At 39.4% G+C, this 18,477-nt stretch overlaps 1 protein-coding gene across 7 annotated transcripts in view; it reads left to right on the top strand.

Annotated features, from left to right (window-relative positions):
• Positions 1–18,477, top strand: part of LOC126868420 (RNA-binding protein Musashi homolog Rbp6) — a 773,477-nt gene that overhangs the window by 720,951 nt on the left and 34,049 nt on the right. For all 7 annotated transcript variants that reach the window (XM_050623815.1, XM_050623813.1, XM_050623811.1 and 4 more), the window contains 2 exons: positions 1,841–1,873; positions 3,132–3,215. In XM_050623815.1, the coding sequence (XP_050479772.1) occupies positions 1,841–1,873; positions 3,132–3,215 (117 nt within the window). The remainder of the gene's footprint in view (positions 1–1,840; positions 1,874–3,131; positions 3,216–18,477) is intronic.

Raw genomic sequence — 18,477 nt, 5'->3', positions numbered from 1 at the left:
ATGCCGTACGTAAACGTCTGTTCTACGTGAAATCGATTTGTTGCATCTGAGAAAGTACACGTACATTATATAATTATTATATTATTACATAAACATATATAGTACATACGAAGTCGCTGCGATTGTCAAGTATAATACAAAAATAAAATGCGCGTTGCAATATGCACATTACAAATATTTATATAAATTAAAAAATATATATACATAAATATTATATATACACGTACATGTCTAATATTCGAGTCCATTTACGTACTACACGTGAATCGATCTTCTCTATCTATATGAGAGTAAAATGAATGGTATTTAAATAAACACGAGATAATGTTGGAAGTATATGCAAAGATTTTCATTGTTGTTCAAACGGATTTTCGAAACAGAGCAATACAAAAGAAAGAAACAAAAAAAAAAGATAAAATGAAATAAGAAAACACAAAAAAATATCAAAGAAAGAAAAGAAACAAAAACGATGTCACACTGAAATGATATAGAATTGTGTTGCGTGCTTGATGTAATCAAAACCAGCCCGGTAGAGAGACTTTAGGTACGAAATCACTAATACTATTAATATGTATCAGTGTATCTTTTAATGGCTAGAATAAATGCTCTTATACTTTTCCATCTGCGTATATTGTGAGAGCAGCGTCAATATGAACACTAGAATAGTGAAACAGTAGTGTAGTATTGTGGTCGGTGTTTTTTTCAATATTGTATCGTCGATCTAAGTGTGGTAGTGGCGTCGATAATGTGTCACGTGCTTTGTACGAACGAAGCATCGACAATTAAAAATTCCGAATTATGTTTTTATCAAAATTCAAAATTTTCTTGCATCCAATATTTTTCGTTCCAATTGCCATTTGTAATTCCGAGAGTTTATAAATTTATTTAAATGTTATGCCTTCCTCGCGATCGCACGACACATTATCTGCCCTTAGTCAATATCTAATAAGCTACATAGTCAGCCTAGCAAATATTACTTAACGGTAAATGATTAACCAATACCTTGAAGGCTACAATAACCATAGATCATAGGAGGGTTTATTTTGTGGTAGAATTGAAAACACCTCGGCCGCGCGTAGTTACTAGTACCTTGTCACAGAATTTAGTCGATGCGCTATATAGTCGATGCGATATACATATTATAAATAGTCAGAATCTTAGTTGTGTGGTCTTTTCAATTAGTATCAAATTATGAAATTTCATGGATGCCTTTCTTTCTCTCTTTCTATATACTTCTATATACTCTTTTTCTATAAACTTCTTTGTTATATCTCCTACTCTCTGTCTAACCTAGAACGCTTTTAATCCGACTTCTTCTTTCAATCTGTTTTATTTTCTAATTTTTGTTCAGTTTTCTTATCTTTACTTTTCACCCTTCTCTCATTGTTTGAAACCTAGTCATCCGTTACACTCGAACCGTCTATACCGACGAATTTCTGCAACGCTTTGCTTTATACTTAACTTGTCTCCATGTACATATTTTAATTGTCTACGCATTACCTTTGCCTGCACGAAGAAAAATATTGCACAACAGAATCATCAGTTAGACACTCGTGAACTAAAATTCACGATAGTCCTCATAGTCGCGCGTACTCACCTTCGGATATCCGATCGAAAATTTTATTTTTTTAGGCTTCATTCGATCGCTCAGTACTTTTCTTCGTGCTTAGTTGCAGAAATTTCTATATTGGGACTTACGATTTACTATTTGCACTAACTAATCGAAGCAATTGAAATGAGTAAATGAAGGGAAAAGAATGATAAAATGAAGAGACAAATTTTTCTATCCGATTCTGATCAATCTCGTCACGGTATTAATGTGATCTGTTTTTCCTTGTAGATTTTATGTGGTCCCTGGGAGCATTACCTGATGGTGAGTATTGAAATATGCACGAACACGTACAACAAAACGACTCCAATGTCCAATGACATGCCTACCGTTCCGTAACAACGTTCAATCACGTTTGACGTAAGACCATCGTTGTAATATTCACGCGTCGATCAATCACGAAAGCGAAACAAAATTCTGTATGCTACTTGCCACGAGTTTTCTCGTCCTAAGTCTCATACATGATTCACCCACGGTGCACGGATAAAATCGTACAACCGTTCCACTTTGTGTGTCTCCGTAAATTTTTGCCTTTGTGAAAATACACTGGTTCATTAACGTAATTATTCGGTTAATGCGTACCTGGTTACTGGCATCATTCGATATTGCATCGGAGAAACGCGTTTGCCGTATCAGAAATACGATACATTAATTTCATTCGAATTAAATCGAAATGTGAAAAACGAACTCGAGAGTATCTTTCTTCGTGGAAATTGTTTGACCAGTATAATTTTATAGAGTTTTCAATCGAAAATGTTCTGTAGAGTAACACGGTACGTACTTGGGAAATGTTTTATCTAATATATTTTACAGAAGGGAGCATGTAGATCGTAGTTGATAGAGGACATATTTGTATATTAGATAGACATAACTTATTAAATCACACTTTTCAATCTATATACTGTAATGTAACAATTATTAGAAGTTTCTAATGATATTATACAGTGCGTTAGAAATACCTTGGTAGTATGGTTACCTAATGTCAAGATATCTTTTCATAGTTAAATATTCATTTGTACTCTCGATTCAAAATAAACGTATCACAGTAGTCTAGTTAAATAAACAATTGTTCGTACTTATGAGACATTTACTTGTATAAATAAAATAGTAATTTTCATGTGCTGATTTGGAAATCTATTGATGTTAAATTGAATAAGAAAAAGCCTACTATCACAGGAAGGGACATAATAGGTAACAATGTTACGATAGCGCTAACTTAAAGGACGACAAATAAAATTATGTGCAATGCTTTTCTTAAAATAATTCAAACTGACCAGCTTTAAAATTAGAGTTCGATAATTTTTACTAATCCACAAGCTTCGCTGACAATCAGAAGAGATCGGGAAAAACGACGTATCCCGCTTTAGCAACAAACACACGCATTCACACGCATCGTTACGATTCGACACGAAATATTCAACACGCTCCATAACCCTCCTCCATACGTTCCTGAAAAGCTTCCGAGCTCAGGTAACCAAGCACAGGGAAGAAAAGCTGACAGATTCTTTTGCTCTGTTCACAGGTTTCCCAGCGGCGGCGTACGCGGCATACGCGGCAAGCCGCGGCTATTCTGGGTACCCTAGTTTCGGACTGCCCTACCCGACAGGTAACCACCTTAGCCTTAACCACCTTAACCACCATAATGCGGCCCACATCGCGCCCTTGAATCTGAACTTGAACCTAATACAGGCGCAGCCTGCCCCCCACCATAATCCGCCTACCCCTACACCGCTCTTTTACCATCCTAATTTGGACCTCTACAACGCCATGCCTCTGTGAACTAACTAATTATATGTGTCTAATAATAATCTCGACATCGAGCTATGCGCACATATCTCTAATCAAAAGAAAAACTCACTTCCATTGCTACACCATTTTACTAACTGTGCTCTCGCTGTCGCTACTCGTTGCCCTGCTCGTCGTCGTCGTCGTCGTCGTCGTCACCGTCGTCACCGTCGTCACCGTCTTTGTTTTCGATTTAACACGAGAATCGGGCAGGTTACCAGTGGATGTCGGAAAATCAAGATGAGCTAATCGTCAGAAATTAAGCTCGGTTTGAAGGAGCGGGCAAGTAGCAGATCTCGCGCGTACAAGAATCTTGAGAGATTGTGGCGCTTTTGTTACAGGACCGTCGGCCTCTTGCCGAAATTCTCATCCGAGAACAATGGCTCCTTAAGCACTCGAGATTGAGTTCGATTCGAAGCTTGACAATTTCGAATAATCGACTAATTTCTAAGCGGATTTCAAAGTGCTCCTTTGAAGTGGCCCTTCGAAGTGATCCTTCGAAGTGGCCTCCATCGCGAGTTCGAATTCTCGACGATGCGCGAAAAGATGTTCGTGAAAACATAATCGATTCCTCTATTAAGGAGGGCGAAGCGTGCATCGTCAATTCTGCTCGCGTTTTACGCAGAATCCTTTCCCGACCAGGCAGGTTGTGTTTATGAGACACGGAAGCTATTGGAAATCCATTTCCGCGGCAGAGTTCCGCTTTCGACGACAGGACACTCGGGAAAATAAGTGATCTAATGTTACGTCACAGACCGACGTTCTATCGAGAATGGTACGGTTGTGCGCTGTACGTCCAACGCGAAGGACGTTGTATATTATTCAGCAACGTTTGCTCGGGTTCCGACGATCCTCAACTTCCGGGCCGAAGTTTCGACCGCCGGAGCACCGACAGTCGGTCTCACTCGATACGAAAGGAGTGGTGAACGTTGTACAAAATTGCTATAAATTATCGTATCGATATTATGTTGTCGAGGTTAAGATTTAAGATAGAAATAAGGAGGTGCCGATTCTCTTCGGCCAATTTTCTACCCCGTTCCGTGTTTACCCGAAAAAGATTTTAAGAATAGTCGATTCGTCTTGTGACGATTTATCTGTTTAATTGTTACTTATGATTCACATCTATTAAAATTTCGGACATTCAGCTATAATTCACGCCAAATAACAATTATATCTTGACATTTTTTAAAAATTGCAGATAGCTTCTTCGGAGATAAGACGATATACTGATATTTTATTATATTTCATATCGTTCCGCAAGAACCTAACTGCAATGCTGACAGAACTTGAAAGTATAGTTCGTAAAGTAAAGTAAAGTAAAGTAAAGTATAGTTCGTGATTGGTTGGTTTATATAACAAATTTTGTTAAAACCTAAGGTTTTGTGAAACCTAAAGCCTTTCGCTTGGAAATTTGAAATAGAAGAATCGCGTATGTCGAATATGTTTATTCAGCATAGATACGTAATCAGTATACGTCTCAAATTTGTTTTTATTTTTAGTGTTCCGCGGAATATATTTTTAAGCTCGCATGAATCAAAGTGAAAGATATTTACGTTTTAAAGATACGGTTATTCTCCAATCAAATTGTATTGCAAGTTACAAACGTAACAAATCGTATTCGCGTCCTTGATGCTCGTCCGGAGAAATACGCATACACAAAGTCCCGCGATAAAAATGCAGATCGAAAAGAAGAAGAATCCAGCGAACTAGGACAAGATAATGAGAGGCTGATGTATGGGAAAAGTTACGTCGTTAAACAAACTCTGTGTTTCTTACCTCCTGCATTCGATAGCATCTTGCGTGCCTTCGACTGTCAATAACAAACTACTCTGCTGGTACGGAATTTTCTTTCAAAGCATCGAGGCTTTACGATCCTCGAAACGCTTTAAAATTGCTTCTGCTAATCGATTAATCAATTTCAATTACGTTCTCCATCTCCCTCCCTCTCTCTTTCTCTCTCTTTCTCTCTCTCTCTTTCTCTCGGTATAGATCGTTAAAGCGTACATCGAATCGGATCGATCAGTGTAGACGAATGAGGCAAACAACCAACGAGCAAAATGAAAATTTCAACGAATGAGTTAAAGGAACGGCCACGATACGAATACCCTCTGCTACTAAATAAATTTTCGATCGCTGCATAGGGTAAACTTATTTATTACGCGATACGATTCCACTGGAAATCGTTCCTGCGAGTAGCGTATGCACACGAACCTTCGTACGATCTCATACAAGACACGAAGTCGTCGGATTTCAATTCCAACGAATACATACACAATTTCGATAATATATTTAAATCGACTGACTATCGAATCGATTGTAATTTAAGATTAATCGTGCGGTCGCGGAACGGGGTAAAATGTCATTGTTAATATTAGGTAGGGGTAAAGGGAGCGTATCGATTACAAACGATATGCGAGTGAACCGCATCGCGGTTAACCCTGTACGCATAGATATACACAAACGCAGGCTAGAGCAATTAATAGGAAACGTTTGGAAAATGAACGCGTCCATAGGTGGGTATCGACTGATCTAAATCGAACCGGTTGATTGGAGGTAGCTGCGGGCAAAGTTTTCGAGGTCAAGCGCCCTTCATGTTGAATTCGAACTCGAAATGAAAATCCGCAGGCCCACGTTCAGCAAATGAAGAAGCCCAAAATGAAGATTCGACCATGTCGCTTCTCATAACCAGGGCACTCCATCAGACAAAATTTCGTGCCGGAGCTGGGAATTATACGTTTACTACTCGCTTCGATCGGCTCGCGAGATGCGAAAACGACCCTCGGGAATTTAATGTGGTCATCGACGATTCCCATCGATTTGTTACTTCGTTTTATACTTTCCGTTCTATCCGTTCCACCGACTTTTATTTGTTCGTTAATTATTTCCCTCCGTATTTTTGCAGTCTCGTTATCGTATTGGTTATTTTTAGATAATCGATATGGATATCGATAGCGTTTGTTAAACTCTACTGCGTTGCGTCGAAACGACCGTTCGAGAGATAACTATGTCCGTGTGTAACGGAACCACGTGAAAACAGAGAAATACAGTACAGTAATCACGCCTCCTATGGTGAGCTTTCGCAGACGTAACGCTAGTTCCGAAGAAGCTTCTTTCGATCCCCGTAACTACTGCACCCCTGCCCTCTGTCCGCCGCTCGACCGTTGCTCTTACACGTCTTACTAGCCCATTTGTTCCCTTCTCTTTTGTCCATTTTTGGCCATTTGTCTGCTACACTCGTCTTTCTCCGCGAACTTTCTCTCTTTCTCTGTTTGACCTTTTCTCATCGTTACTCCGTGCGAGCTCCTCGAAGAGGAAATTTCGTGGCGAAAGTTTTCAACTTCTTCCTCCCTGCACTTTGTATCTCCTTCCTCCCCCCGGTTTGAACTTGTGATACCACCCCTTTATGTGAAGCATGACACGAAAATAGCGAAGCAATAACATATAACGCCAATAGAGGCGGACAAACTGCGACAGGTGTCCCATGCACGTCGACCGGACATAAATTAGCTGCAAGGAAACAGACGTAAACGCTGCTGTGTGAAAAAAGAACATCGTGTGTATATCCACGAAAACAATTCGTGTATATTACGCGACGTATAACGTAAACGGTTTCGAATATCGCGCTTTTTTCGCCGTTGATCTAATCGCCGTGATATATATATTTTATTATTTTTTCCCTTCGAAGTACATCGATCCTAAGAATAATTCACGTGGACGAGCAGAAAGAGAACTCATAAATAATGCATAATGTTTTTCGGACGTTGGTTCATCCCTCGGAACGAACATCCCTTCCTCGTGCGTCCTCTTTTTCTTCGATTCCCTCCGCCATTTCAAAAAAAGAAACCGGCATATTTTTACTTTCCTCCAGAGACCATACGTCCCGATGTTCCTTGGAATCGTTTCCAATTTCCCTCACTGTCCGCTATTTAACGCATTTGAATAACCTCCAGTCCGGGAAGTGGAGCGGTTGCGCGACCGCAAACGCTCCCTCCTCTTACTTCCTTTTTTTCTGTACTTTCTTTCGTACTTTTGCGTATGGTTCACGAGGCATGGCGGTAGAAGGAAGAAAAAGAAATTGTGGGTAACGACCACCAATGATTGATCACTGCGAATGAAAACCCCTCCGCCTTAAAGTCGTCCGTATACTCCCAATGTCCGAAAAACATTCGTCGGTGAAGCCACCCTCTCTTTCTCTTTCTCTCTTCGAATACGAAAGAGGGGTGGCCGATACGCGACCGGTGCGCGAAAATGAATTTCCTCCTTGTTGAAAAGATATTTTCCGACAGATATCGAACTCACGCGTCGGAATTTGCAATCGAGAGAAATTCTCGTTCGACCGTGGGCGGCAGTTAGACTCGCGTTAGACACTGCCCAATGAAGGAATACGTGTATATATGTATATATATATCGATAGATTTCTCTTAGATGGTTGAAGAGGTGGTGGTGTTAGAGTGATTTCACGTGAAATCGCTCGCGACGGAACCTGCTCGTTTGTTCTCCGAGTCGATCCATCAAGAGAGATTAAAAGATTTCCTTGTGCCTGGGATAGCTCTTTGTTTCAGGGAGAAATTGTAATGTGATGGGATATCGGACGGTGGACTGGTTCACGGTACTAATGTTTTTTGATATGCGAGTACTTTCATTTTGTTGATTACATGTTTGGTTACATTTAGTTAAATCGTGTCAAATACATGTTTGATGTTAACGTACATAGCCATGGTGAATAATATCGTACATTGTCATGAAACTGACATGACGATACATTTAACAACGAAATAATTAACGGGTGTAATACGAATTCCAAAATCAATTTTACAATGTCTATTTCATTAAACTTTCATATTGTTTTCAGTTTGGGCTGCAGAAAATTAAGTTACTCATAAGCAATTTTTAATAAGAAATTTTGATATTTTGCAACAAGAAAATCATAAATTCTACTCACATAATCACTTTGACCACAGAAACGCTTGAATGTTGTACACGCCAGACCAATAACTACCATTACCTTTGTGAACGTTCGAAACTTTGGCTAATGCAGTGACGCGGGAATAATTTTCCACGACCAGCTACTAGAAACTATTACCTTCCTCCGACGGCTTGATACGTTGAGAGAAGTTGTTGCATTCGCGATCGAATCCGACCAACTAAATAAGCAAGCACATGGGGCACCGCGCTCGCAGTTTCTCCGTAACGACGTGCCAGTCGCGTCTAGTTTTGTCACTTTGTGGTGTGCTGCATGCCAACTGTCGAGAAATTCCTTGACAACTTGTCCATTGACCAGAGAATCAGAACGTATGCGATGTTGTGATCGTTTCTAACCTAAACGCATCGGAGAGAAAGGGAGGAAGACTGTTGTTGAGAGGAAAGACTGTTATTGCGCGCAAGAGAAAGAAAGATTTGACTTACAAAAAAGATTTTTTTTGAAAGAAAACTAAAACTTGCGACCACCCAGTGCGACTACGGGACTCAGAGGGGGTTGGTGGTACTTTCAGGTGCCTTGGGACTACCGCCCTTATCAGCCGGAGACACATCGCTACACAGCCTCTCCACAGAGTACAGAATCATTCCCGAACAATGAGCGGACCGATGCAAAAGGTCGTGGAACGTATGCGAGAGCGTGTGTACTACGAGAATCATTAGGGGAAACGTGTAGATCGGGATCGAGGGATGCGTGTTGTGTAACCGTAATGTGATTATTTAGCAATAACAAGATGCGTGAAAGGAGAGGGGGGAAATAAAGCAAAGGGTTGCGTATACATTACTCTAACGGCATTTTTTGCTTCTAGTCGAGATGATGATACGATCAATACATATACGATTCATCAGTACGATGTGTATTACATATGCGTAGTAACACCGATTAGATCGTGTGAAAAAAAAGAGATGCTTGCGAAAGGTGAGCTGCTAAAATGCTTAGTTCTTCGTTTACGTCGAGACAAAATCCAGCTCTTTCTTTTGCAGTTCTTCTTATAATACGTCTATCCCTCCGACTAATAACGGTTTCATCAAGCTTTCTCGTAGGATTGGTACTAGACAGACGTAACGACGACTTTTCCGAATATAATCGTGATAACGAGTTTCCTTCTCCCTTTTCTTCTTTGCATTTCTGAGGCAGAGGAAGTTTAGTACGCGAATCTATCATCTCGCGACTTCGACGAACTTTAGCATGAGATTTCTTATAAGACGCAAAAATAAATCAGCACACCTTTTATGTGCTTTTTCCTCTTTTCTCTGCTCCCTTTCTTTTCGTCTCTAGCTTTCTTTATCGCCTATTCTAAATTCTCAGAGTCATCCTTCTTTCTTCCTTTCTTCTTTACACGTTTTCCTTGGTTTTCCTGCAGTGCGAAAAAGTCTGAATATAGAGTAATTTCGAAAGTATACGCAATGGATACGTAATGGATACGTAATATCGTCGGCAAATTGTACACTGATTGTAAACTTTTGTTATCTTATTTATTGTTTGGATTATACGCATAACGTTGAGAATACAATTGTTCTTTCAAAGATTCACATGTTTTCTTTTCTATGTATTTTTGTCTGTTACTTTTAACTAAACGAATTTACGAGCAATGAAATTCATTAGCGAAGTTGTATTGTTATTTAACTTGAACTTTCCGAAGGGGAGAATTCTATTTTTATTTCTTAGTAACCACGATATTTTAATTTTATTAGTATAATTTCAAATATGGTTAATGAATGGTCATTGTATATTTGTTCTAAGTAAATATTCATTGCACGGTGCAATGCGAAAAGTCGTCAGGAGTTGATTAAATTTGGAGTAAATCGGTTTCAATTTTGAACACGTATTAACCTAATTCTTATAATCTTCGCGCTAATTGAAATTTCCGCTTTCAGTGGGTACCAGCAAATTAATGGTTGTTGCGATTTGTTAAATAAACGAGATATAGAACGTTAAGCGGCGAAATGTTGCATCGCGCTACTTATCAGTATTCCACCCTATCACTTTTCAAACATTCAACATTTTTAAACATCATACTTAAAATTATACGCGGCCTTTTCACCAACCAACTATAGCAGATTGTCTTTCTTCCAAAATAGTCTCCCTTGATTTATAACTAATTTCTTCGCCCTTCATATATTTTCGAAATCCAGAGAATCAATTTTCCAAGAACCATGGGTAAATTTTATTAATTTCGCGTCGAATTCAGTGCAAAATTTACGCAACTTTTTCTAACATAAAATATATTTGCGATGGTTTTCCGTTTGTACATCAAGAAAATTTATTACCACAATATCTCTCTATTGGCAAAGTTATTTTTAAAAGGCTGCTATAAACTAGTTCGGAATTTCTTTAATTATTTATCGCGATTGTAAAACTTTTTAGTCTGTTAAGGCCTCTGATTTTGGTATACTGGGTGTAAAAGATATAACGCGGCCGTAAAACCTGTCAAGGGCTAAACTTTATTCGTTTCGAGGGTTGAAATGCTTAATAATTTGACATATTTTATGAGTATAAGGATCTCCACTCCAGAACTGTTGTACACTAATGAATGTAGTTCCTTAGTGCTTTAATCCCTCCTATCCATACTATATTACTTATGCAAGGTAAATGCTCATACTCATATTTTCTTTATATCAATAAAAGCTACTTCAAATTATATACCAAACATGTCAATTTACAACTACGTTATGTCATCTCTACCTAATATACCAAAGTACATATATCTCATTTTTCACCGTGATAAACATGAATATGTTATAAACAACAGTTTGCTTTGGAATTATTCTATGAAACATCAATTTTACCCACCCAAAATCTACGTATCAAAGACGCCACTATCCTCTTAGTCACCATCTTCCTCATACAGAAGATCGAAATATAAATCAATTACAATTTTCACCCTGTCCACCTCCGATACACATTCTTCGCGACGTAATAGGTGCTCCGTCCAAATTGACACCTGCACGCGCGCATTATTTACAACATAGCAGACCGATATCGCGCAGCAGTCGTTCACACGATCGATGAGGTTTCTCCGAGAACACTCTTTCAACCCGGCGATATTTCTCCGGCAGTTCGATGCACGATCGGTGTACGCGTGCACACGCGGTGTATACACACGTGTGTGCGTACACGCATACGTCGTATCGAAGTCCCGTCCTTTCATTGGGAGTCTGGCTGTGCAACCGTGACGGGGCAACGACGAAGCAACCAGGGGGTTGAGGGTTGCACAGTAGGAGAGGTGCACCGTCGTATTTCACAGTCATTACCGTAACGTGTTACCGTGCGCGCTCGTTGCGCCACGCAATAAATCGTTGGTTACCGTTACCATGGATGGCGCGCAAGGAGGGAACGGGTGTTCGAGGGGTGGCCGCGGGTTATTGTGGCGTCCTAAACCCCCACTGCTCGTATTAGCCCTCGAGCAAACGATGCGACGCGGTCTGTTCGTAACAGTCGTAACCTCTTTTTCCTCTCTTTCTCCTATTCTTATCTAAAATTGTTCGTTTAGAAATCGAGCCTCGATTCCCAGCGATCTTTCGGAGAAGATTGACTCAAGATGTAATTCGTACCTGCGTTTCGACGCAACGCTTGTTTCTTTATATTCTCTTCTTTTTTTAACACAGAGGTCACAAATGAAGAACATGATAAATTGTATTTTTAATTCTTTTATCGTAGAACCATTTTAAAATTCAACACATTGTCAACCAATTTCATATCAAAACGTATTTTCTCATATCATTTTGAGATTAAATATGCGTTCTCTATCATGTTTGAACGTTTAAAAAGTGTCGATAACTTCAGTTGCGCAGACTAATTAATTAAATTTCTTAATCGTTTAGTCGTTAAATTAATAAAAAAGCATACAACAATCAAAAAACCAATAAAAGTAGACTTACCATATTTTCCCCATGTGGTCGTCGATTTACCAAGTTTTCTTGAAAGATTCTTTATTTATTATATTTATCATTCACCTCTACCCAAGAAGATGTTCTTCTTTACAATCACAATATACGCAACTTCAATCGAGTGTTATTTTTTCCCGGAGAATGCGAAGAGTCGAATCAATACTTCCCCTGAAAAATAAATCTGTCCTGATCGAAGCATCGTGTTGACATAAAACTAACCTACGATCTTTGCCAACGTTCCCTGTTATATAATACACGTTCTTGCGAGAGGGGTAAAGTCTCGCGAATCCAGTCCGCTTCTCAATTCTTCCCGCGACGTCGCACTTTATATCGTATCGTGCGCTTCTAAAGGGTTGTACGCCCTTGTACCATACACACGAATACGCATGTACACACTGACGCGCCGGACACCGTTGTACATATTGCGCAACGTAGCTCTCAGCTGCGCTCGAAGCGTTCGAACCGGAGAAGGGCTGGGGTTCGAGCTAAGAATCCCAAGTATCCGAAGCTTACACGCGACACCTGCCGGTCTGTGGATTTCGCGGCGTCGTCGTAGCGCGCGTGCACGCGAGCGCGCATACACACATCAGCTCGTCTGCTCGTTTGGGAGGACGAACGGAATCTCATCTTCGTACGTGTTCGATACAAATACGTTTGGGATAGCAGGAATATACGGTAGCAGTCGGAAAGCGGTCGGAAAGCGGTCGTGATCGCGTGCTATATACGACTATGCATGTCGTTCGCGCGACGTGAGCCGCTTTTGGACCAAGCGTGTACATACGCGCGTTTATACGGTTACATATGGACGGGTAGGTACGTGGGTGGGTGCAGTGGGTTCTCCGCGAAACGTGCGAAATTGACAGAATCTGACCGTATAGAATTTTGTCCTCTTTTTTTTTTTTTTTTTTTAATCGACATTTGTTTAAATATCGAATGAATAGATTGAATTGCCGTAATTTTCATATCGAAATAATCGTTAACGCATTGACCGTTGTGGAGGTTGCTAGAACTTTTGCTTTGACCAACATTAGAAAGTGATCACGTGGATGATACTAATGATCGACAACGAAATTAATTAAAAATATTAAAATATTCAGATTATCATATTGAGATATACAACACTAATATGACATCATGATCCAACAGTCGACTCGCTAAAGAAGGGTTAGTTAATGGTTAAAACCAATCGTAGTTGTTTGTGGAATGCATCGGACTGTAGATAGAGTTATTAGGAATGTACGAGTACGGTCAGCAATAACTTAACGATATGCTGCTATTTGCTATCCATACACACATCCACGTATGTGCTCGTGGAAATATACATACTTATATATATATATATATAGAAAGGAATAAATTATATATACACAATTCATATAAATAAGAAGAAGAATTATATACATATAAATATATGTATATATATATAAATATACAAAGGGAACTATGTAAATTAATGTTGTTCATATTTGTTGATATACGGACCGTATATAGATTGTCAATCGAACATTATTCATTTCTACGATGACGAACAAACCATTGATCGATACATTCAATATGCTACTGTAATACGTGTGGCGGCGTTATTCGTCGGATCGGCCTCTTTAAGCTCATACCTTTTCTTACGAAGGACATGATCGCTGATATTCTCTTTCGCCATATATTTTTGCGGCGCGTTTGGTTCTATCTTGTTTCGTTTCCTGTTCGATATTGTACGGTATTTCGTGTTAGCTCTATTATTATTCATCGTTGTCGCAAACAACGCGATATTGGGACACTTCTAATTACAAGGAACGATTTGACTGACAAGCCAGATTTTGTTCGTTCGCGATTGGCTCGCCTCATGTTTTCAAAGGGACAAAACCATCGTATTGTCTGACTAAAAAACTCTTTTTTCAGTTCTATCAGTATTTTTTAAAAGACATCCATACCATTACAATTGATGAGAACGTGACTGGTCGATGTTTGAAATTTCTCCATTTACACTTGATCCTTTTTGTTACAATTAAACGTTTGATCATTGCATCGGAGCATCGAACGTACGTACACCTTTTACAAGGAAGTACCTTTCCGTTAGCTAAATACAGCCAATTTATTGTCTACGTGTTTCGCACTCATCCTGCAGAGAAATAATATATCCGCTATAGAAATAAAATCCTGTTTGAGTTTGAACACTTCCATGCATCGATGAGTCACGATTTTTCTACCCAACAGAGGAACAGTGTTGGGAAAGCGTTGGCGTGAAGCTGTCATCGGAACAAGCGCGATTTTGCCGCGAGCTTGTTTGCTGAATATTTTTTCACGATGAGAGCTGAACGAAAAAATCGCAGCTACCCTTCCCCAACTCTGAGCAACAACGAACCACCGAGCCTCTTAATTGCTCTGGTATCCGCTAAAAAAAACTCGTATACCGAAATAACCGTGATCGGAAATGAACAGAAAGAAATAAAAACAGAAAAAAAGAATTATATAATGTAAATATGTATACACCCTCTTCTCACGTGAATCTCTTGACCGGAAGTTACGAAAATGTTCACAGACGCATGGCTGGCAAACTCTGTGGTCCTTCGTCAAGCAAAGCGTCGTCTGCCTCTACCCCCATTCCATTAGGTATTGCTAAAAACACAAGATATATCGAAAAGAGAAACCCGTCACGCACGCGTAACACCATCCATACATATACACATGACACCTATCGACATATTATCATCTACATGCAAAACAAGAACACATACACACATCTTATACAAAGAAAATACTGAAAATGTGCGCGAGCATGCTGGCTCACTGCACACATATGTACACATATATGAGAAAATAGCTGCGATACAAGGAAAGAGATTAGTTGCGTAAGCGCAGCGCTGCTTTCCGCGAAAAAATTTGACGTTCGAATAGACAGGAAAGAAGGAAAAGTCCCTGCGAGGGATGAAACGGGTAAAACACGTAAACACCGAACCGAGAAAGGGAAAAGAGAGAAATCGATGCACGCGAGAGACGGGGCCGAGTATTTATCCGGTTTACCCGAACATCAAGGCCCCTCTCAGCCCTCCTCTGACGTTCTCTCTTTTTTCTGCTCCTCCATTTCATCAACTAAAACTACTACTACAACTTCTTCTTCTTCTTCTCTTTACTAGTAGAACCGTAGGTAGTTAATGTATATCTTCTCTTATACCGTCACACTTTGAAAGGAAATCATATAACAAGGAAACAGAAAAGAGTACAGAGATGAACGCACGGTCCGAATCTAGGATGCCCAAAGGCGAGGCTGTTGCGCGTTCGTACGCTTGGCGTACGTGAGGAAATATCTAGTTCGTTTTTTTAATTGAACGTTCGTTCGATATCCACGTTTTCAGTTTTGGCGCAAGATCTCCAGCTTCTCCAGTTTTTTCAAGGTATTTCGAAACGAACTGTGGAATCGTTTGCTTCGAGAACATTTAGCAGTAAATAAAAGTTTAGCTCGTTTTATAGATATATATATATATATATATTTGGAAAATTCTGAATTTTAGATTTAGTTTAAAATGCTAAAATTTGACGAGAGTGTCGAAGTTATTTTCTACCGAAAAACGTCAACGTATGATGATTTGCGACAGTCTCACCAGCTAATCAATATGATAGCCGAGTATGTAGCCCCGTGGAGATAAGCAGCGATCTAGCGTAAAAGAAAAATCAAGATCGAAGTCAAAATCATTCTTGCCCCTTCTTTATTGTGCATGCGTATGTGTGGGGGAGGGAAGGTTGTGACAAAGTGAGAAATGAATCCGTTCGAAGACGTACAACGCAAGTAGATAGTTGCAAGTTTCGGGGTAGACACAGGTGCAAGAAGAAAGTATAATGATAAATTGATTTATCGCAACGAGAATTGTGCGTAGGTCGATGTTTAAATATTCTGATATCCTTTATATCTCTCTGTCTCTTTTCCTAGGTTCCTGGATCGAGATTTCATTCCTTCAAGCCTAAATGGTCCAGTTCTTCCTCTCCATCGACGCATCCAAATCCTTGTTACCACGATTCCTGTCAGTCTGAAAAGAAGTTTAACGTGTTTCTCTCTTGTAGTCGTTTGATCTTTGTAGTGGTTGAAATGTAGTCACATTCTATGTAATCTCTAAGCTAAACAGTTTTAATCGAAAACACTTAGCGTAGGTCATATAGACATAAAACGATATAGGCGTTTCCGGGTGTTCAAGCTGAAGCATCCTGTCAGTATTCTATGTATGAGAATGTCTTAATAGACCGTTTATGAGAATGTTTAGAGAAATCGAGTTTCTTGCAATCACATTATCACTTGGAATAATAATTTATTTTGATATGATTTGTGATGTGTTGTTTGAACCTTGAGAAACAATTATCACAACAAATTTGTTGAGAAAGTAATTAATTGGAAAGGCCAAGAATATTTTCGAATATTTCAATGACTGAGACCTTTCGATTCTTTTTATATTTAAATGAACACATACCGTGGCTTGGAAGTTTTGAAATAACCATCGAACCGAACTGTTTCTACGAACTCGGGAGCAATTTATTTCGAAAATATATTTCGTGCTTTCAAACACGGTCAAACAGATTGAATTTAAAACATTAATAAAGGCACACCACGCACGCAAACGCCTGCACAGCCGCTTTTCATTGGAAATTCTTGATCCGATGGTATTCTACGATTTATTTCGGTTAATGTTGTTTCACGACTAGATGCAAATGTAGAAGCGAAGATCACGTTATAAAAGCGGGATCTAGCGGACGACACAGAATCGACAGGATGCTGAAGTTGCGATACTGCTATCTCTTATCCAGAGCAAATTACGTATTGCTAAACGTAGAGAATAAGGCATCCGCTAAAAGTTAGGCGAAAGTAAAGAAAACATAAGAAAGAGAGTACCGACCCTCGTAGAAGAGATTACCGCACCGAAGCAAACCGCCCAAAAGACAGTTAACGAGAAAATTATGCTTTTTGTATCGTTCTTCTGTTTATCTTCCACGCCTGTTCGATGTCCTCGATTTTCACCCTCCGCCACCTTTCCGTCGAATATTGCTAATGGAACGTGAAAGCAAGGACGACATCGGGAAAAAGGCGTTAAGTCCTCTGATTAATTATTAGAACATAAACGTTCGTGATAATTACGACTAGCAAAAGTTTCCTTATCAGTTTGTAATCAAATAATACATTGAACTAATGTAGTAACATGAAAATAAAAATTTGGGGAATGTCATAAGAGGGAACATAAAATAATGTTTGTATTTTAGCGTTAACATTTGTTTTTCTATTTTTTTTTTTTTTTTTTGTTTCTTTCAAAGTGACCATATTCCTGACAGATTATCAATCCAATTTGATACCTTAATTATCAATGTTTGAATAATCATACCGAGTTACTATTTACATTTTACAATTTCATACTCTTCATAATGCTAGAGGTCTTCTTCAAATGGTTAAACAAGAAAGACATCGCGCAAACAAACACGAACAGTTTTTTAGGCAACAATTATAAAACATTCATGTCAGTAATTACGGCTTAATTTCAATTAATCCGATAAATAAAGCAGTTTAATACTTACGTAGCATCTATTGTCGCGCTTGTCGACTAATTATACGTACAGCCTTCGGCGACTGGATTTCGAAAACAATCGCGACCCAACCAATCCCTTAATAGGACTATTGATATCCCATTAATGTCAACAAAATAGCACGCATCGACTCCTGTCTCCCGTGACCTGTTTGCGATGTATATGCAATTCACAGCCGGTGATCCGGATTAACGATGGTAATTAATTACAACGAAAGACTCAACGAGGAACATTCATTCTACAACGCGTTACCGCGAATCCTTTCTCGAGCCCTTGCTTTCTCGGTCGTCCAGTTTCGACGTCCCTTGACGATATTTTATCCCTGAATCCAACCCATCTCCTGTTGTGCAACGTAGTATACGTTCCGCGAAAGCTGTGATTCGTGATTTCGATTCTATTGTGTTTTTTTTCGAGTCGTCGTTAATGAATGAAACAACGAGTAACAGAACAAGAGAAAAAAAGATAACGTAAGAAAAAGCTGGGATAAAAGACTAAGATCGAACGATCCTTCGAAGGATTGCGAGCCACGATACCGACGTTCACGGCGTGAATCGCGTACATACACGATGTATAGGAGTTTGCGTGCACGAAAAGCAAAAGATGACGAGGACCGAGCTGTCCGTCCTTGGTCTCTCGTACCGTTAATACAGTATTAAGCG

The sequence above is a fragment of the Bombus huntii genome, chromosome 8 (genome assembly GCF_024542735.1).
Source record: "Bombus huntii isolate Logan2020A chromosome 8, iyBomHunt1.1, whole genome shotgun sequence".
Classification (NCBI taxonomy): Eukaryota; Metazoa; Arthropoda; class Insecta; order Hymenoptera; family Apidae; genus Bombus; species Bombus huntii.
This window is presented reverse-complemented; position numbering and strand designations above follow the sequence as displayed.